Below are 17542 nucleotides of genomic sequence, written 5' to 3' on the forward strand. Positions count from 1 at the left end.
GGTGGGGTTGGATCAGACCACACCCTCCAAATATCGATTTTTCGGGGTAAAATAAAAAATGAATAATGGGAAAAAGTTTTATTATCAATTAAACACATATAATATTTGTTACAAAAACAAGTTTATTTTTATTTTTATAGTCAATAAGTAACAATATAAAGTACTTTGGAAAAAATAGGAACTTGATTACAAAAAAAATACCTTAATAGAAATATGCTCTATAAAATTATTGAAAACATAGTAAAAATCATTAGACTCAGTCATCAAATAGGAACTTCAGTGCTTTAGAAATACTAAAGATAGGAACTAAATGAGAAACATATCTTACTAATTGTATAAAATAATTACAGTGTCTCAATAATAAAAGTCTTTGTACACATAATGTAATAGGAAAAAATAATAAATGTATAACGTTATCCTGGAAACGATTACGAACAGCCCTGGAAATACATATTTGACACAATTTATCACATCTCAGTTTCTCTACAGCCAGAGCATATAATAACTGTACGTTCCCCACACATAGAACGATTACATTTACTACAAAAAGCATTCCCCTTCCTATCTTTTGATCTGTCACAAAAATCACATCTTTTCTTTAGTGGCTGTGCTTGGGTAGGCTTGTCTAATTCGATTGGTTCTTTCAATCGACGTACGGAGCTCACGGGGAAGATGTGTGTTATTCAACCTCTTTTTCATTGGTTCTTCCAATAGACGTACGGAGCTCACGGGGAAGATGTGTGTTATTCAACCTCTTTTTCATAAGAGATTTTATCAAAGAGAGCGCAAGATTTTTGACAAATGATATTCTCGCATCATTTGAAAAGCTGTCCATTTTGATATTGCTTTTGTAAATGATAAAACTATTTATACCAGCGATGTCTTAAATAGCATAAAAGTACCAAATGGGCCACCTTCTCGATTTTCCTTTTTTTTGTGGTCCTGCTGTGGAAAAGCATGTCTAATACATCGACCCCTCCTTTAGTTAGATTGTAGAACTCCACAATCTCAGGCTTATTTGATTTTTCATTTATCTTTCCAGAGAAGTGCATACACGATATCAGTGAAACTTTTTTACTTTTCTTTGGGGTAAATGACACCAAAGTTTTGTCGTCCTGATACATAAACATTGAAGAACCTACTGGAGCGGAAAGCAGCATTGATGGTGGTATTTGCGGTTTGTTCCTCCTTAATGTACCTACAAATGTGAGTTTCTTTTGGAAGAGGGCGTCAGTCACCTCCAGTGAGGAGAACCAATTGTCCGCTGTAATGTTTCTGTTAGAACCCGTGATAGATTCCGTCAGGCGCAAAACATACTGGGAAGGTAAAGGCAAATCTCCAGGTCTCCTCTTTATTCTGCTGTCCTTGCCAGTGTATGGAACGCCACACAAAAAAATAGGATGTCCTTGCGCCGCATAGTGAAGTTATTTTCAACCCATATTTGTCGGGTTTCGATGGGACATACGTTTTGAATGGACAGGCACCCCTAAAACTCAACAGAGTCTCATCTACTGTGACATATTCAGATGGACTATAATTTTTTTCACTGTTAGATTTATACATGTCCCACGGTTCTGTGAAAGTCGCAAATTTGTCGTTGATTTTTCTGGCCTCTCTGGTGGCTTTATCATCGAAACGGAGGTTTTCTAGAAGAAATGCAACCCTTTTCTTGCACATAGTGCAACGGAATACCGGAGGTCCATAGGTTTCTGAGAACATTTCATCTACACTGAACATAGAATTTTCAGGACACCACTCATGAAGAGAAGACCCATCAACCCTTTTATTTCAAGGCTCTCTGTTGGTGAATGAAACCACTGGACCGTATTGTACTTTTGCCTAGATTTCTCGATTTCAATATTTGCGTACAAAACAATTTTTTCGATAAGTTTCGAATCGATAAATAATAAAAATATTTCCAATTCAGTTGTGACCCCCCTTGCTTCCCCATGCGGACCAGGGAGATGAGTAATAATATTTGACGCTGGTGTCCTAGAAAATTTTGAATGGATGAATTTGTTGGTCCATATTGTCTCTGAGTCTTTACCTGGTTCGAAACTTCTCTCATCATCTACATCTGACTGAGAATTATCAAACTCGAGTACTCCTGCCGCACAATGAAATACATCATCCTCGCCATCAGTAGTAGATAATACATCATCCTCGGTTTCTGAACAGTTGTCTGCATCGATATTGTCGCCATCCTCTGACTCAGCCTCCTGTCGCAGAAACCCGTTGTATACCTTCTCAGGAGTTCTAAGGAGCTGATGCGCCGTTTTAGAAAGATACTAGAAGAGAAAACAAAACTTAGATGTAATATAAACATCAATATGGGGTTGAATCCTCCCCACAAAAGAAACTAATAAGTGTGACGTAAACAGTAAGGTGGGGTCGTATCCAACGCTAACGCGGGTAATGTAGGTTTCGGATAGAGAGGGTAGCTGCAGGTCACTCACCAGACTGACGTTCTCGGGATGACTGGCTGGTAGGGTAGCTGGAACCACAGCGCTCTCAGAAACAGGAGTGGGGAGTTATAAACAAAACAGACTCGCTGGGGTCGGATCCAGCCCCAACCTTACCGTTAGAGGGTGAAGTTCGTCCTCCAAGTGACGACAAACTTCCCCTTCCTGCAGTCTCCGAGTCTCTGCATGTCGCTCACCTCCGAGGTCGAAACTTTGCAGCAGTGAGAAAGATGTCACGCTTCGAGCGGATCCCCCCGTCGGAGGTTCGAGTCCTCCCTCGGGCATGGGTGGGTGTGTATGTGGTCCTTAGCTTAGGTTAGTTTAAGTTAGATTAAGTAGTACGTAACCCAAGGGACCGATGACCTCAGCAGTTTGGTCCCATAGTCATTACCACAAATTTCCAAGGCTTTTTTGTATAAGCTCCTACACAATTTTATAACAGAGCGTCAAACAAGAAGATAAAAAAATTAATGATTTTTACATTACATTTAGTAACTACATTCTAGAAAGCACAACGAAGGAATTATCCGAACTGGACGGAATCGGAATGCGCTATGCACATTTGCAATTAAAAACAAGGTTATAACATCAGAAAAATTGGATGATGTTTTCAAGGGAAGCAGTATTACAAATTGAGCAAGTCAGTAACGGACTGGTCCAGCCTTGTCCACATCTCGTACTTATTCAAGCAGTTATATGGCTTAGCATTGACTGGAAGTGTTTTTGAATGACCTCCTGAGGGACACCATGCAAATTTGGTTCCACTGGCGAATTATATCGTCAAAATCGCGAGCTGGATGGAGGGACCCGCTCATAATGCTTCAATTTTTCTAAATTGGGAGAAATTTGACGATCTTACTCTCTCCTTACCCAACGACTATATTCCAGCCCCCCATGACTATTAGATATTCATCTCCGTTTAGATACTGTATTACCCTTTCATTGTCCTCTTTCACTTTCTCCATCTCTTGATCTTCAGTTTGCGACGTCGGTATGTATACCTGAACTATCGTTGTCAGTGTTGGTTTGCTGAACTGTTCACAGTAACACACTGCCTGCCCTACCTTCCTATTCATAACGAATCCTACTGCCATTATACCATTTTCTGCTGCTGTTGATATTACCCTATACTCATCTGACCACAAATCCTTGTCTTCTTCCAACTTCACTTCACTGACCCTACTATAACTACATTGAGCTTTTGCATTTCCCCTTTCAGATTTTCTGGTTTACCTACCACATTGAAGCTTCTGACATTCCGTGCCCGAATTCGAAGAATTTTATTATTTTGCTGATTATTCAGTCTTTTTCTCACGGTAAACTCCTCCTTCGCAATCCCCTCCCGGGGATCCGAATGGAGGATTATTCCGGTATCTTTTACTATTGGAGAGATCATCATGACACTTTCTCTAAAACAGGCCACATGTCCGTTGGATACACGTTACGTGTCTTTAATGCAGTGGTTTCCATTGCCTTTTGCATCCTCATGCCGTAGATCATTATTGATTCTTCCGCCTTCAGCTGCGGTTACCCACACCTAGTGCAACATAGTGCCCTGAAACTCTGTTCACTCTTCCGCCCACTCTGACATGGCCGCTGGCTCACACCAGACGAGTGTAACCCCAAGTTTTGCGTGGTAGAGTCATTATGGAGTACGTATATATGGAGACAGTGTTTGCGCAGCAATCGCCAACATAGTGTAACTGATGCGGAGTAAGGGGAAACAGCCCGCATTCGCTGAGGCAGATCGCCTTAAAAATCATCCACCACAGACTTGCCGGCACACTGAACCTAGACACTAATACGCCTGGCAAGTTCGTGCACGGCTAACCGGGTGGGCGATAGACATAAGCATACTCTGACAATGTCGCGGGAAAAAGTTCAAAGTGTGTGAATTAAATTTGAAAGATCGACAGATTTCATATAGTCAGTTACATGTTGCATTCTCACGAGTGTGACAGACGGAAAGGCTAAAAATATTCCATACCCCAAAGGACCTGAAACAATTTTTGGAAATTATGTTTAATGCACAACAAAGCATAGTATTTCAGTAATTTTGTACATCTGCTTTCACTGTGTCTGTTTTGTGTTTGTGTACCTACTTAAAAAGAAGAAGAGGCGTTGCAATGTTTACCCTTCAAGTTAGTTACCAATAAATATGTTACAGAGAAGGGCAGCAATATTTATTGGTTCACGGGAGAACGTAACGGAATAGAAATACTGGAGAACTCGAATTAGTAGATACTTCAAGATAGACGCCAATTACGCTTACAAAGTTTTGTGAAACAGTTTAAAGTAATGAATCTTGACATACACTTCAATCCATACGTACCGCTCCCATGACGATGACGAACACAAGATGGCTTACGTAAACATATATGCATTCTTTTAAGCAGTCGTTCTTCTCGTGCTGCATACGCGTCTCGAATCGAAAATACCCTTAAAATTCAGCACAGCGGAGAGCCCTCTACGACGCACTCCACGTTGATTTGCACAGGATGGATGTAGACATAGATCTCCATGCTGGCACTTTAGAATCATAATAACAGGCGACTGGCTGGAACGAAATGGAATTTGCTTCCAGGCTTCAGACCTCTGTTCAAACCAGTTAGCCCTGTTTGTGACCACAACAGCAATTTCGTGGGCTGGTAATAACCGTGCAGGGAGGCAAATATGAAAATTCCATGCAAATACATCCTATCCGCACGTTCACCAAGGCACTATTGGTCCTGGTTGTCCCACTCCTCAACGGTGATTCGGCATATATCCCTCAGAGTGGTTGGTGGGTCACGTCGTCCATACATATATCCCAGGCATGATCCACAGGGTTCATGTTTGGAGAACGTGCTGGCCACTCTAGTCGAGAGATGTCGTTATCCTGAAGGAAGTCTTTCACAAGAATTGTCGTCCATGAAGACGAATGTCTGGCCAATATGCCGCCGATGTAGTCGGAGGGTGGCATTCACGTATCGCACAGCCGTTACGCCGCCTTCCATGACCATCATTGGCGTACGTCTGCCCCACATAATATCACACCAAAACATCAGGGAATCTCCACATTGTTACACTCACTAGACAGTTCATCTAAGGCATTGCCCCCAAACAGGTCTCTGACGACTGTCTGGTGGAAGGCATATGTGACATTCATCGGTGAAGAGACCATGATTGCTGTCATGAGCGGTCCATTCGGCATGTTGTTGGGCCCTTCTGTACCACCCTGCATGGTGTCGTGGTTGCAAAGATGGACCTCGCCATGGACGTCGAGAGTGATGTTGTGCATCATGCAGCCTGTTGCGTACAGTTTGAGTCGTAACACGACGTCCTGTGTCTGCACAAAAAGCATTACTGTACATAGTGGCTTTGCTGTCAGGCTTCCTCTGAGCCATAATCCGTAGGTAGCGGTCACCCACAGCAATAGTAGCCCTTGGGCGAGCTGAGCGAGGCATGTCATCGACAGTTCCGGTCTCATTGTATCTCCTCCATGCATGGTTGTTTTCCATCATTGGGCGGGTTTAGCGAAGTCTCTGAACAGTCAAAGGGACTGTATCTGTAATACAATATCCACAGTCAACGTCTATCTTCACGAGGTCTGGGAACCGAGGTGATGCAAAGTTCTATTTGATGTGTGTATATACACTACTGACCATTAAAATTGCTACACCACGAAGATGAGGTGCTAGAGACGCGAAATTTAACCGGCAGGTAGAACGTGCTGTGATATGCAAATGATTAGCATTTCAGAGCATTCACACAGGGCTGGGGCCGGTGACGACAACAACAACGTTGTTACATGAGGAAAGTTTCCAACCGATTTCTCAAACACAAACAGCAGTTACCCGCGTTGCCTCGTGAGATGTTGTTGTGATGCCTCGTGTAAGGAGAACAAATGTGTACCAACACGTTTCCGACTTTCATAAAAGCCGGATTGTAGCCTATCGCGAATGTGGTTTATCGTATAGCGACATTGCTTCTCGTGTTGGTCGAGATCCAATGACTGTTAGCAGAATATGGAATCGGTGGGTTCAGGAGGGTAATACGGTACGCCGTGCTGCATTCCAACGGCCTCATATCACTAGCAGTCGAGATGATAGGCATCTTATCCACATGGCTGTAATGGATCGTGCAGCCTCGTCTCGATCCCTAAGTCAACACATGGGGACGTTTGAAAGACAACAACCATCTGCACGAACAGTTAGACGACGTCTGCAGCAGCACGGACTATCAACTCCGAGACCATGGCTGCGCTTACCATTGACGCTGCATCACAGACAGGAGCGCCTGCGATGGTGTACTCAACGACGAACCTGGGTGCACAAATGACAAGATGTCATTTTTTCGGATGAATCTAGGCTCTGTTTACAGCATCACGATGGCCACATCCGTGTTTGGCGACATCGCGGTGAACGCACATTGGAAGCGTGTATTCGTCATCGCCATACTAGTGTATCACCCGGCGTCATGGTATGGGGTGCCAATGGTTACACGTCTCGCTCACCTCTTGTTCGCATTGACGGCACTTTGAACAGTGGACGTTACATTTCAGATGTGTTAGACCCGGGGCTCTACCCTTCATTCGATCCCTGGAAAACCCTACATTTCAGCAGGATAACACACGACCGCATGTTGGAGGTCCTGTACGGGCGTTGCTGGATAAAGAAAATGTTCGACTGCTGCCCTGGCCAGCACATTCGCCAGATGTACCACCAATACAAAACGTCTGGCCAATGGTGGCCGAGCTACTGGCTCGTCACTATACGCCAGTCACTACTCTTCATGAACTGTGATATCGTGTTGAAGCTGCATGGGCAGCTGTACCTGTACACGCCATCCAAGCTCTGTTCGACTCAATGCCCAGGCGTATCAGGGCCGTTAATATTGCCAGAGGTGGTTGTTCTGGGTACTGATTTCTCAGAATCTGTGGGCCGCGGTGGTCTAGCGGTTCAGGCGCTCAATCCTGAACCGCACGACTGATACGGTTGCAGGTTCGAATCCTGCCTCGGGCATGGATGCGTGTGATGTCCTTAGGTTAGTTAGGTTTAGGTAGTTATAAGTTCTAGGGGACTGATGACCACAGATGTTAAGTCCCATAGTTCTCAGAACCATTTGAACCATTTTTTTCCTCAGGATCTATGCACCTAAATTGCTTGAAAATGTAATGACATGTCAGTACTAGTGTAATATATTTGTCCAATGGATACCCGTTTATCATCTGCATTTCTTCGTGCTGTAGCAATTTTAATGGCCAGTGGTGTATGTAGCCCTCTGCCTGATAGCCTCCCGGTTGCCCGCAGCTGCCCAGAGGACAGCGACGGCGGCCAGGATGCGGCGTACCCGGCAGAAGTGGAGCGCCAGCTGGCGTCGTCGCGGCAGCAGGACACGCTGTTTAACCTGCCGGTGGACGTCGCCTCCAGCGCGGCCGACTGCTTCTCCGAGGTGGACGGCGACGGCGAGTCTGGCGACGGCGCATGCGAGCCCTGCGCAGACTTCCTCAACCTGCGCGCCAGGCTGCGCGACGCGCTCGGCGGCAAGGCCAGGGCCCTGGCCAGCGCCCTCAGGGCCGCCGCCGCCCCCAGCCACTGCGCGCACGGCGAGGGCGACGCCGTCTGCCGGGTGAGCCCGCAGTCTTACTGGAAATTAGTCCGCTCACTGGCGTTCCCATACTAAAGCCGTCAGTTGCACGGCAACACTTTCTATGCACTAAGTAAATGATGTCAAATATCTGACTAAACGTGGAATTCCCCTCGACTTGAGAATACTATATCATTCAGTCTATAGTCACTATATTTTTATTTTACTTACTAGCTACCGGTTCTGGTACATACACTACTGGCCATTAAAATTGCTACACCAAGAAGAAATGCAGATGATAAACGGGAATTCATTCGATAAATATATTGTACTAGAACTGACATGTAATTAAATTTTCACGCGTTTTTGGTGCATATATCCTGAGAAATCAGTACCCAGAACAACCACCTCTGGCAATAATAACGACCTTGATACGCCTGGGGATTGAGTCAAACAGAGCTTGGATGGCGTGTACAGGTACAGCTGCCCATGCAGCTTCAACAAGATACCACTGTTCATCAAGACTAGTGACTGGTGTATTGTGACGAGCCAGTTGCTCGGTCACCATTCACCAGACGTACTCAATTTGTGAGAGATCTGGAGACTGAGCTGGCCAGCGCAGCAGTCGAACATTTTCTGTATCGAGAAAGGCCCGTACAGGACGTCCAACATGCGGTCATGCATTATCCTGCTGAAATGTAGGGTTTTCCAGGGATCGAATGAAGGGTAGAGCGACGGATAGTAACACATCTGAAATGTAACGTCCAATGTTCAAAGTGCAGTCCGTGCGAACAGGAGGGGACCGAGACGTGTAACCAATGGTACCCCATACAATCATGCCGGGTGATAAGCCAGTGTGGCGATGACGAATACACGATTCCAATGTGCATTCACCGCGATGTCGCCAAACACGGATGCGACCATCATGATGCTGGAACAGAACCTGGATTCATCCGAAAAAAATGAAGTTTTGTCATCCGTGCACCCAGGTTCGTCGTTGAGCACACCATCGCAGGCGCTCCTGTGTGTGATGCAGCGTGAAGGGTAATCGCAGACATGGTCACCCAGCTGATACTCCATGCTGCTGGAAACGTCGTCGAACTGTTCGTGCAGATGGTTGTTGTCTTGCAAACGTCCCCATCTGTTGACTCAGAGATCGAGACGTGGCTGCACGATCCGTTACAGCCATGGCGATAAGATGCCTGTCATCTGGACTGCGAGTGATACGAGGCCGTTGGGATCCAGCACGTTGTTCCGTATAACCCTCCTGAACCCACCGATTCCATATTCTGCTAACAGTCATTGGATCTCGAACAACGAGAGCAGCAGTGTTGCGATACGATAAACCGCAATCGCGATAGGCTACAATCCGACCTTTATCAAAGTCGGAAACGTGATGGTACGCATTTCTCCTCCTTACACGAGGCATTACAACAACGTTCACCTGGCAACGCCGGCCATTTGCTGCTTGTGTATGAGAAATCGGTTGGAAACTTTCCTGATGTCAGCACGTTGTACATGTGGCCAACGGCGCCAACCTTGTGTGAATGCTCTGAAATGCTAATCATTTGCATATCACAACATCTTCTTCAAGTCGGCTGAATTTCGCGTCTGTAGCTCGTCATCTTCGTGGTGTAGCAATTTTAATGGCCAGTAGTGTAGTACCGTCCGAATGTCAGGCCGTCCGCTGGCACGCTGCCGCTCCCCTAGTATGTGTTCAAGAACCGGGGTGACCGACAAAAAGATTTCAGACACACCACACAATCGGCACGAAAAGCCCTCAGAGGTTGGCGTAAACGACGTTAATGGAACAACCCTTTTTCTTGGGTCTTTGATTCCGTCACATTTTACCGTCGAAAACAACAGTTCTCAGTGCAATATGAACAGGACGAGGTTCTTGACAACCTTTGAGACTGCTGTCACCTCTTGATGTTTCTAACCCTCTCTGAGTACACTGTGATCCCCACAGAACGTGATCACAACCCCTTGGAGTTCAGGGTGACGGCAATTTTTGATCTCGGATGAAGCTGGAACCACTATAGATCGTACAAAACCATTCGACGTAATTTCAGAGTGATAGCAGCCTTCTAGGTCCACACTCTCCTACGACGTGATCACGGAAAGATGTGATAACAGATACGCCAATACAACGCCAACTAGTCCTCTAAGAACCTCTCCGGTTCGGTTATATTCGCTGTGGCACCTGCATACATATATTGAGCATTTTAAAAATGTGCTTTTACATATAAATCTTTCGAAGTAGCCCTACTGGCAGACAACCACTTGACACCCTTCCAATGTCTGTTCCCTGCCTGCAGGACATCTCGGTCTACTTCACAGGTTCTCTCTGTAAAGCCACATCTTTTCAAGTCTCAGTTAGTCTGGGCATCTGCCACAGTGTGTATTGCCGAACGAGCGACCCTTTGCCACTGTGTTCTCGCATGTGTTAGGGTCACACCACTTAGTCATTGTGCCACAGGAGGGTGTGAACCAGGAGGACTGAAAAAGCGTAAGAATAAACCCCTTCGCTGCTTCCGATCACGAACAAATTTCGCCGAATGATTTTGTACCTTCCGAAGTAGTTACAACGTGTACACGAGATCAGAAACTGCGGTCGCTTTGAGCTCTAAAGGGGTGCGATAACGTACTATGGGGATGCAGCCCCCCAATATCCTTAGAAAGTGGTAATAGCAGCGACGAAGGTTGTCAATAAAGTTGTTCTGTTGTTCACTGCACTGAGAACTGTCGTTTTCGACTGCGAAATGTGCATGAATCGACGCCTCAGGGAAGGGGTGGTTTCATTGACGTCCTTTGTGCCACCCTCTGACGCGTTTTCTTGTCGATTCTGAACGGCGATGTGTCTGAAATGTTTCCGACGGTCCCCATACGAAAACCGTGTAATTTATGACCTCAACTGCAGAGACAACAAAGAAAGGGGTGAAATATGGCTAAGAGGGCGTGTGACGAACTTATCATCCTGTGATACGCCCACAGTGACGTCGGGTGGAGTTGTGAGAGATTTGGTGCCAATGCGACGTCATTGACCCACCTCAGAGCTCTGGCACTCTTTCGCTTTTGTCGACACCATGATGTTTGAAGCGGCGTGGAGCCCTAAGGCGGTGTCGCAGGCCACCAAGCTCTTGTATTATTACAGTGGACGGACGTAAGCATCTTTGAGCCAATTTTCAAACGTCTGCGCCACAGTGGAAGAGAATTACAGGATTTCTAAAAACTGATAATTTAATTCTGTTGCGTAGTGTGCACACATTTAACAAGGAATTGATTACATCTACTTCCACATCTACATCCACACTCCGCAAGCCACCTGACGGTGTGTGGCGGAAGGTACCTTGAATACCTGTATCGGTTCTCCCTTCTATTCCAGTCACGTATTGTTTGTGGAAAGAAGGACTGTCGCTATGCCTCTGTGTGAGCTCAAATCTCTCTGATTTTATTCTCATGGTCTCTTCGCGAGATATACGTAGGAGGGAGCAATATACTGCTTGACTCCTCGGTGAAGGTATGTTCTCGAAACTTTAACAAAAGCCCGTACCGAGCTACTGAGCGTCTCTCCTGCAGAGTCTTCCACTGCAGTTTATCTATCATCGCCGTAACGCTTTCGCGATTACTAAATGATCCTGTAACGAAGCGTGCTGCTCTCCGTTGGATCTACTCTATCTCTTCTATCAACACTATCTGGTACGAATCCCACACTACCGAGCAGTACTCAAGCAGTTGGCGAACAAGCGTCCTGTAACCTACTTCCTTTGTTTTCGTATTGCATTTCTTTAGGATTCTTCCAGTGAAACTCAGTCTGGCATCTGCTTTACCGACGATCAACTTTATATGGTCATTCCATTTTAAATCACTCCTAATGCGTACTCCCAGATAATTTATGGAATTAACTGCTTCCAGTTGTTGACCTGCTATATTGTAGCTAAATGATAAGGGATCTTTCTTTCTATGTATTCGCAGCACATTACACTTGCGTACATTGAGATTCAATTGCCATTCCCTGTACCATGCGTCAATTCGTTGCAGATCCTCCTGCATTTCAGTACAATTTTCCATTGTTACAACCTCTCGATATACCACAGCATCATCCGCAAAATGCCTCAGTGAACTTCTGATGTCATCCTCAAGGTCATTTATGTATACTGTGAACAGCAACGGTCCTACGACGCTCCCCTGCGGCACACCTGAAATCGCCCTTACTTCGGAAGACGTCTCTACATTGAGAATACGCGCTGTGTTCTTTTATCTAATAACTCTTTAATCCAATCACACAATTGGTCTGATAGTCCATATGCTCTTACTTTATTCGTTAAACGACTGTGGGAAACTGTATCGAACGCCTTGCGGAAGTCAAGAAAACGGCATCTACCTGGGAACCTGTGTCTATGGCCCTCTGAGTCTGGTGGACGAACAGCGCGAGCTGGGTTTCACACGATCGTCTTTTTCGAAACCCGTGCTGATTCCTACAGAGTAGATTTCTAGTCTCCAGAAAAGTCATTATACTCGAACATAATACGCGTTCCAAAATTCTACAACTGATATACGTTAGGGATAAAGGTCTATAGTTCTGCACATCTGTTCGACGTCTCTTCTTGAAAATGGAGATAACCTGAGCCCTTTTCCAATCCTCTGGAACGGTACGCTCTTTTAGAGACCTACGGTACACCGCTCTATTGGAGTTATGATGTCACGAGCCCAAGTCTTTAAATGCGCCTTTAGTAGCAACCGGACAACACTGTTGTCTCCACTTCAACCTGAGCCACTACTGTCACCGTAGTATTTGCATGACGTGGTAATAAAATTTCATCTCGTCTGTTTATGATATTACTACCCAACGGGCAACTCATATTTGCATTTTCTCACTTGGTTTAAAGGTTTAGGCTCGTATTTTGCTTTCTGGTTCAGTATCACCAAATTGGAGCACCTTTAAGATTCTTCTTGCCACTCGTAGTTCATAGACCATTTCTTTCAAACGAATCAATGTGAAACACGCTCAATGATAATCAAATCAATGTCAACTTGTACATGTACACATAAACTTCCCTAAGGTTGGGTCGGGGAATTGGGGTTGGGGGGGGGGGGGGGGGGGGCAAGGGGGTGGCGTAAAAAGGGGCTCTTATTCCCTCTTCTAATTTCGAATACTGAATTTTAACATTACATGTTCCTTGTAAATGATGTCTTGCCTCGGCGCAGTCTTGAGTTGAGCGTTGTCCTTCATTGATGGCGGACCTGACGATTTACAGAGCTTCCTGGTACTACAAGAATGGGGGCGATTTGTAATATGATGGACTCTGGATAAACTCCTAACCGCCAAGGTTGGCAGTGAAGTATTTTCTAGATGAATGGTTCAGATCTTTATCTTTAAAATTCAAACAATCTTCACCGTATGCGCTTTGTGTCGTGTTATGTCACAAATGTATGTGTAATAAATGTGGGACGCTTTGGATGTTCGCATTTCATAATTAAGATAACTGTATACTCAAAATATCAGATTAATAGGGTCGTCTGTATTCAGCTGTGGTATGAGCGTAGACACTGTCAGTTGGTGCATTAATTTTATGTTTTGTATACACTGTTATTTTAGTTATGACATGCGGTGATCCATTGTGATCTACTGTCCTTACACATGTGTTTGTGATATGACACAATACAAAGCTCAGACGGCGGAGATTGTATGAATTGTAAAATTGAAGATCCGATGATGGTAACATGGTGTTACCGAAACGGATCATTTAAATAAATGCTTTACTGACGATCTTGTCTGCCCGGAGCTTTTCTGGGCTTTATTTAGAGAGCATTGCCAGCACACAGTCCCCAAACTACTCTATCCTGTCAACGCACAGTGCTTGTCGAACTCCAGAAAGGGACTATTTAAAAACATTGGCCCTTAATTTTTCTAGCGTCTGATGCGTAACGCAACAGCAACAGTCTTTTACCAATAGCATTTGGTCAAATAACATTCGTCACGGCTCGCTGAGACCACTTCCACGTTCCACTCTCGAAGTGTTTGCACTAGACCCTAAAGAACACGGTTTCCATATAACATAGGTGAGCTCATCTGTACGTCAACTGCGGACCAAAATGCATCAATATAAAATAAAAAAATACCAATGGAAGAGAATAAAGTGTGGATAATGAAGTTCGGAAATATGTCAACTTGAATAAATAGGATCTTCTGAAACCCATATAATGCAACACAATACAGCAGAATGCAGTGATAGAATTACGAATTCAGCAGTCCAGATAAAATGGTTGAAAACAATTTGTCAATCTGACGAAAAGAGGAGTGAGAGAATAAGACTCATCTTGGTTCAATCCTAGGCCGTTAAGAGTTAATTGCACCGGGCCTTTTGTGATTGTTTTGATAGGTTATCCACATTCATCTGGTCGTAACTTGTAAAAAGTATCTCTCAGAACACGGTTGATTAATGTTTAATAACGTCACTCAATTTTAAAAACTGAAAAAAGTGAAAATAGTGAAATAAATGATTACACATGATAAAATGTAAAGCTTTGTAAGCAAACGCACAATGCTTTGGAAAGCAGGAGAAGAGGAACTAGCGAAAGTAAAGCTGTGAGGAGGAATGACGGCTCGTGCTTGGCTATCTCACTCAGTAGAGCCCCTGACCGCCAAAGGCAAAGGTCTCAACTTCGAGTCTCGCTGTGGTTCACAGTTTTAATCTGCCAGAGAGCTTCAAACAGCTTTATAGGCTACATAAACTGAATGAGCATTCTTTACTTTGCTGAATGTTGATCAGTGGGAATTTTGGCGGTTACTTTTATTAGTAATCAAATGGAATTTGTCGAGTTTCCTGATATTAAAAACAGCAATGAAATCTCATGCCCTTTCTTGAATAAATTTCGGCCAAGAGCCATGTACGTAATTGTCTTCCATACCACAGAATTATGCTGCCCACTTCATAACTGCAAAAGGTAACGAGACAGATTCTAAAATTTAAAAAAATTCTAAGAATGTTCTGAATGTCACAACGAGTAACTGACTGGTTCTAAGTGCCAATGAGGTAGCTTTAGCTTTAAGTGTCATTAATACTGAGACACTACGTTTCATTTACAACAATATAATTCCACAAATGCTGCAGTAATATTTTAGCTAATATAACTGTAGTCAACTAAAACCTTTTCTCATTTTTAAACCTTTTAATCCGGCGGAGGTTCGAGTCCTCCCTCGGGCATGGGTGTGTGTGTTTGTCCTTAGGATAATTTAGGTTAGCTAGTGTGTAAGCTTAGGGACTGATGACCTTAGCAGTTAAGTCCCATTAGATTTCACACACATTTGAACATTTTTGAGACCTTTTAACAAGAGAATACCAAAGAAAATTCAAGAATAATAATCTGTTAGTACTGGCGTCTGTTTTTCGCACAGCTCCTTATTTTGGATCAGATGCTGCAAAGTTTAGTGTAATACTTCCTGTGCTATTGAGGAAGAAATGGCAACATCATCTACAGGACTTCCTATTTCAAACTAGTAAACATGACTGGCATTCCAGATAAAGTACGGCGTAGCGTACGTCTGCCATTGCCTTTCCGCTTTTGAATGCGCTGACATTTTTCCATTTTTCTGTTTCAGAGTAAGAGTTTTTAATAGCGATTTGAGATGGCTGAATGAGACACACTTTGCTCACAGTGCACTAGGAGATTTTACGCGCCTGCATTGACAAAAATACTTCAATACCGTCTTTAAATCAATAAAGTCAGCTGCATTCATTGGAATTACATCGAGTGGGTTTATAGCTTTAACTGACCCACCAGTCTAGTGCAAATCTTGCCGAACAAGGCTTTGTTTATCTTTCTTCAATTCACTGAAATTGCAATATGTGGCAGCTCAAGAAACCGTGCCCACTCACCAAAAAGCTGTGTGTTACCTCTTCAAACTATCTGGTGCTACATGCAGCAGTTTGTGATTAAAACGTCAGATGAAGTTGTACCGTTCTTTGTGATCGAAGTCTTTAAACTACCAGGTTTCCGGGGCTAAGCCCCATCTAAAGGTGTATACACAAACAGTAGGTTGAAGCGTCCATATCGTAGCTAACTTACCAGGCAACACGTGTGCCGTGCGTGCCGTGACTCCTAAGAGTGAATATCCAAATGAAGAGTGCAGGACAGATGTCTTGCCTTGTAAGTTAGGTCTGACGTGGACGTTTCGTTCAAATGGCTCTTAGCACTATGGGACTTAACATCTATGGTCATCAGTCCCCTAGAATTCAGAACTACTTAAACCTAACTAACCTAAGGACATCACACAACACCCAGTCATCACGAGGCAGAGAAAATCCCTGATCCCGCCGGGAATCGAACCCGGGAATCCGGGCGTGGGAAGCGAGAACGCTACCGCACGACCACGAGCTGCGGACGTGGACGTTTCGTCCTACTATTTGTAAATACACCTGCAGGTGCAGCTGAGTCTCTGAAACCTAGCAGCGTAAATACATAAGTCAAAAAAGTAACTGTACAGATACAGCGGATGTTTTAATCATGTACGTCACACGTAACATTTGTGGATGTCCCACCGGCAAACATTCTTGTGGAAGAGACCCTGACACATGGCACTTCGAGCTCCGGAGAAAAGCATGACTTGGCACAAAGACCGTTCGCTGTCTAGTAATGAATTTTTGAAACATTTTCTCCCTGATTTGACATTTGTAAAAGGTATAGGGACATGCCACAGAGTACAGAGAAAACAGTAGTACCGAAAATGCGCTTTGCAAAACACGGCCAAAGACGGCGTGGGGATAAGCATCGATAGATGCCTGTATGAAAATGCTCCACTGCATCAGACGCAAAGTCGTGTGTCGTTGCTGCTTGGAATACCGGTGGCGTCACCCAATTAAATCTTTGGTAAAACTGGCGACGTAGTGCTTAGAAGTTCAGCTCTTACATAGGAAAGGTAGCTAATATCAAAGACGAGCGACAAAAATATTACTGGACGCGGTCAGTCCATAGACATAAAGCATTAACGCAAAGAACAAAAGACGTCGTTATTTTTCGTGAAGCCAGACTCCCGCCCCCTAACTCCACCCATTTCTCACCGACTCCAAACCCCCCCCCCCCCCCCAATCAACTACAGTTGACATGAGTCCAATGGACGAGCGCGGTTTGTTTGACATCAAAGAGTTAGACGAAAATGTCCAAAAAAATTTAATTGGTATCACCGATGAAAAGACACGTCCTGCATTTTTTGTACTTTTAAACTTCGTATGCACGATGTTACTGCAACGACTCGAAATTGTGCACCGGATCGTATAATAAAATGATTATATATTTTTATTTACAAATAAAATTATTAGAGTGTTAACATTTCCACGGGATGTGTTTCGTTTTTGAGAGTTTAAAGTTGAATCGCATATTTCTCATTCCGATACTTGTGCGGTATTGTCCTTTCATCTCATTTGTTGTGTTCTTTCCCAGTTTGGGAAATCATATAACCTCACGCATGTTTAGAGAAATCAATAAATATGAAAAACAGCAATTAGCTTTCA

The 17542-nt window shown here is 44.2% G+C and overlaps 2 protein-coding genes across 3 annotated transcripts in view; one reads left to right on the forward strand and one right to left on the reverse strand.

The window, feature by feature from the left end:
- Positions 1 to 17542, reverse strand: part of LOC126272321 (uncharacterized) — a 974015-nt gene that overhangs the window by 526166 nt on the left and 430307 nt on the right. The window lies entirely within an intron of this gene.
- LOC126272322 (uncharacterized) overlaps positions 1 to 17542 on the forward strand; it is a 96596-nt gene that overhangs the window by 34180 nt on the left and 44874 nt on the right. Inside the window, exon 2 of the mRNA XM_049975106.1 lies at positions 7754 to 8072. Coding sequence (XP_049831063.1) covers positions 7754 to 8072 — 319 coding nt within the window. The remainder of the gene's footprint in view (positions 1 to 7753; positions 8073 to 17542) is intronic.

Source organism: Schistocerca gregaria, chromosome 5 (assembly GCF_023897955.1).
Source record: "Schistocerca gregaria isolate iqSchGreg1 chromosome 5, iqSchGreg1.2, whole genome shotgun sequence".
NCBI classification, from domain to species: Eukaryota; Metazoa; Arthropoda; class Insecta; order Orthoptera; family Acrididae; genus Schistocerca; species Schistocerca gregaria.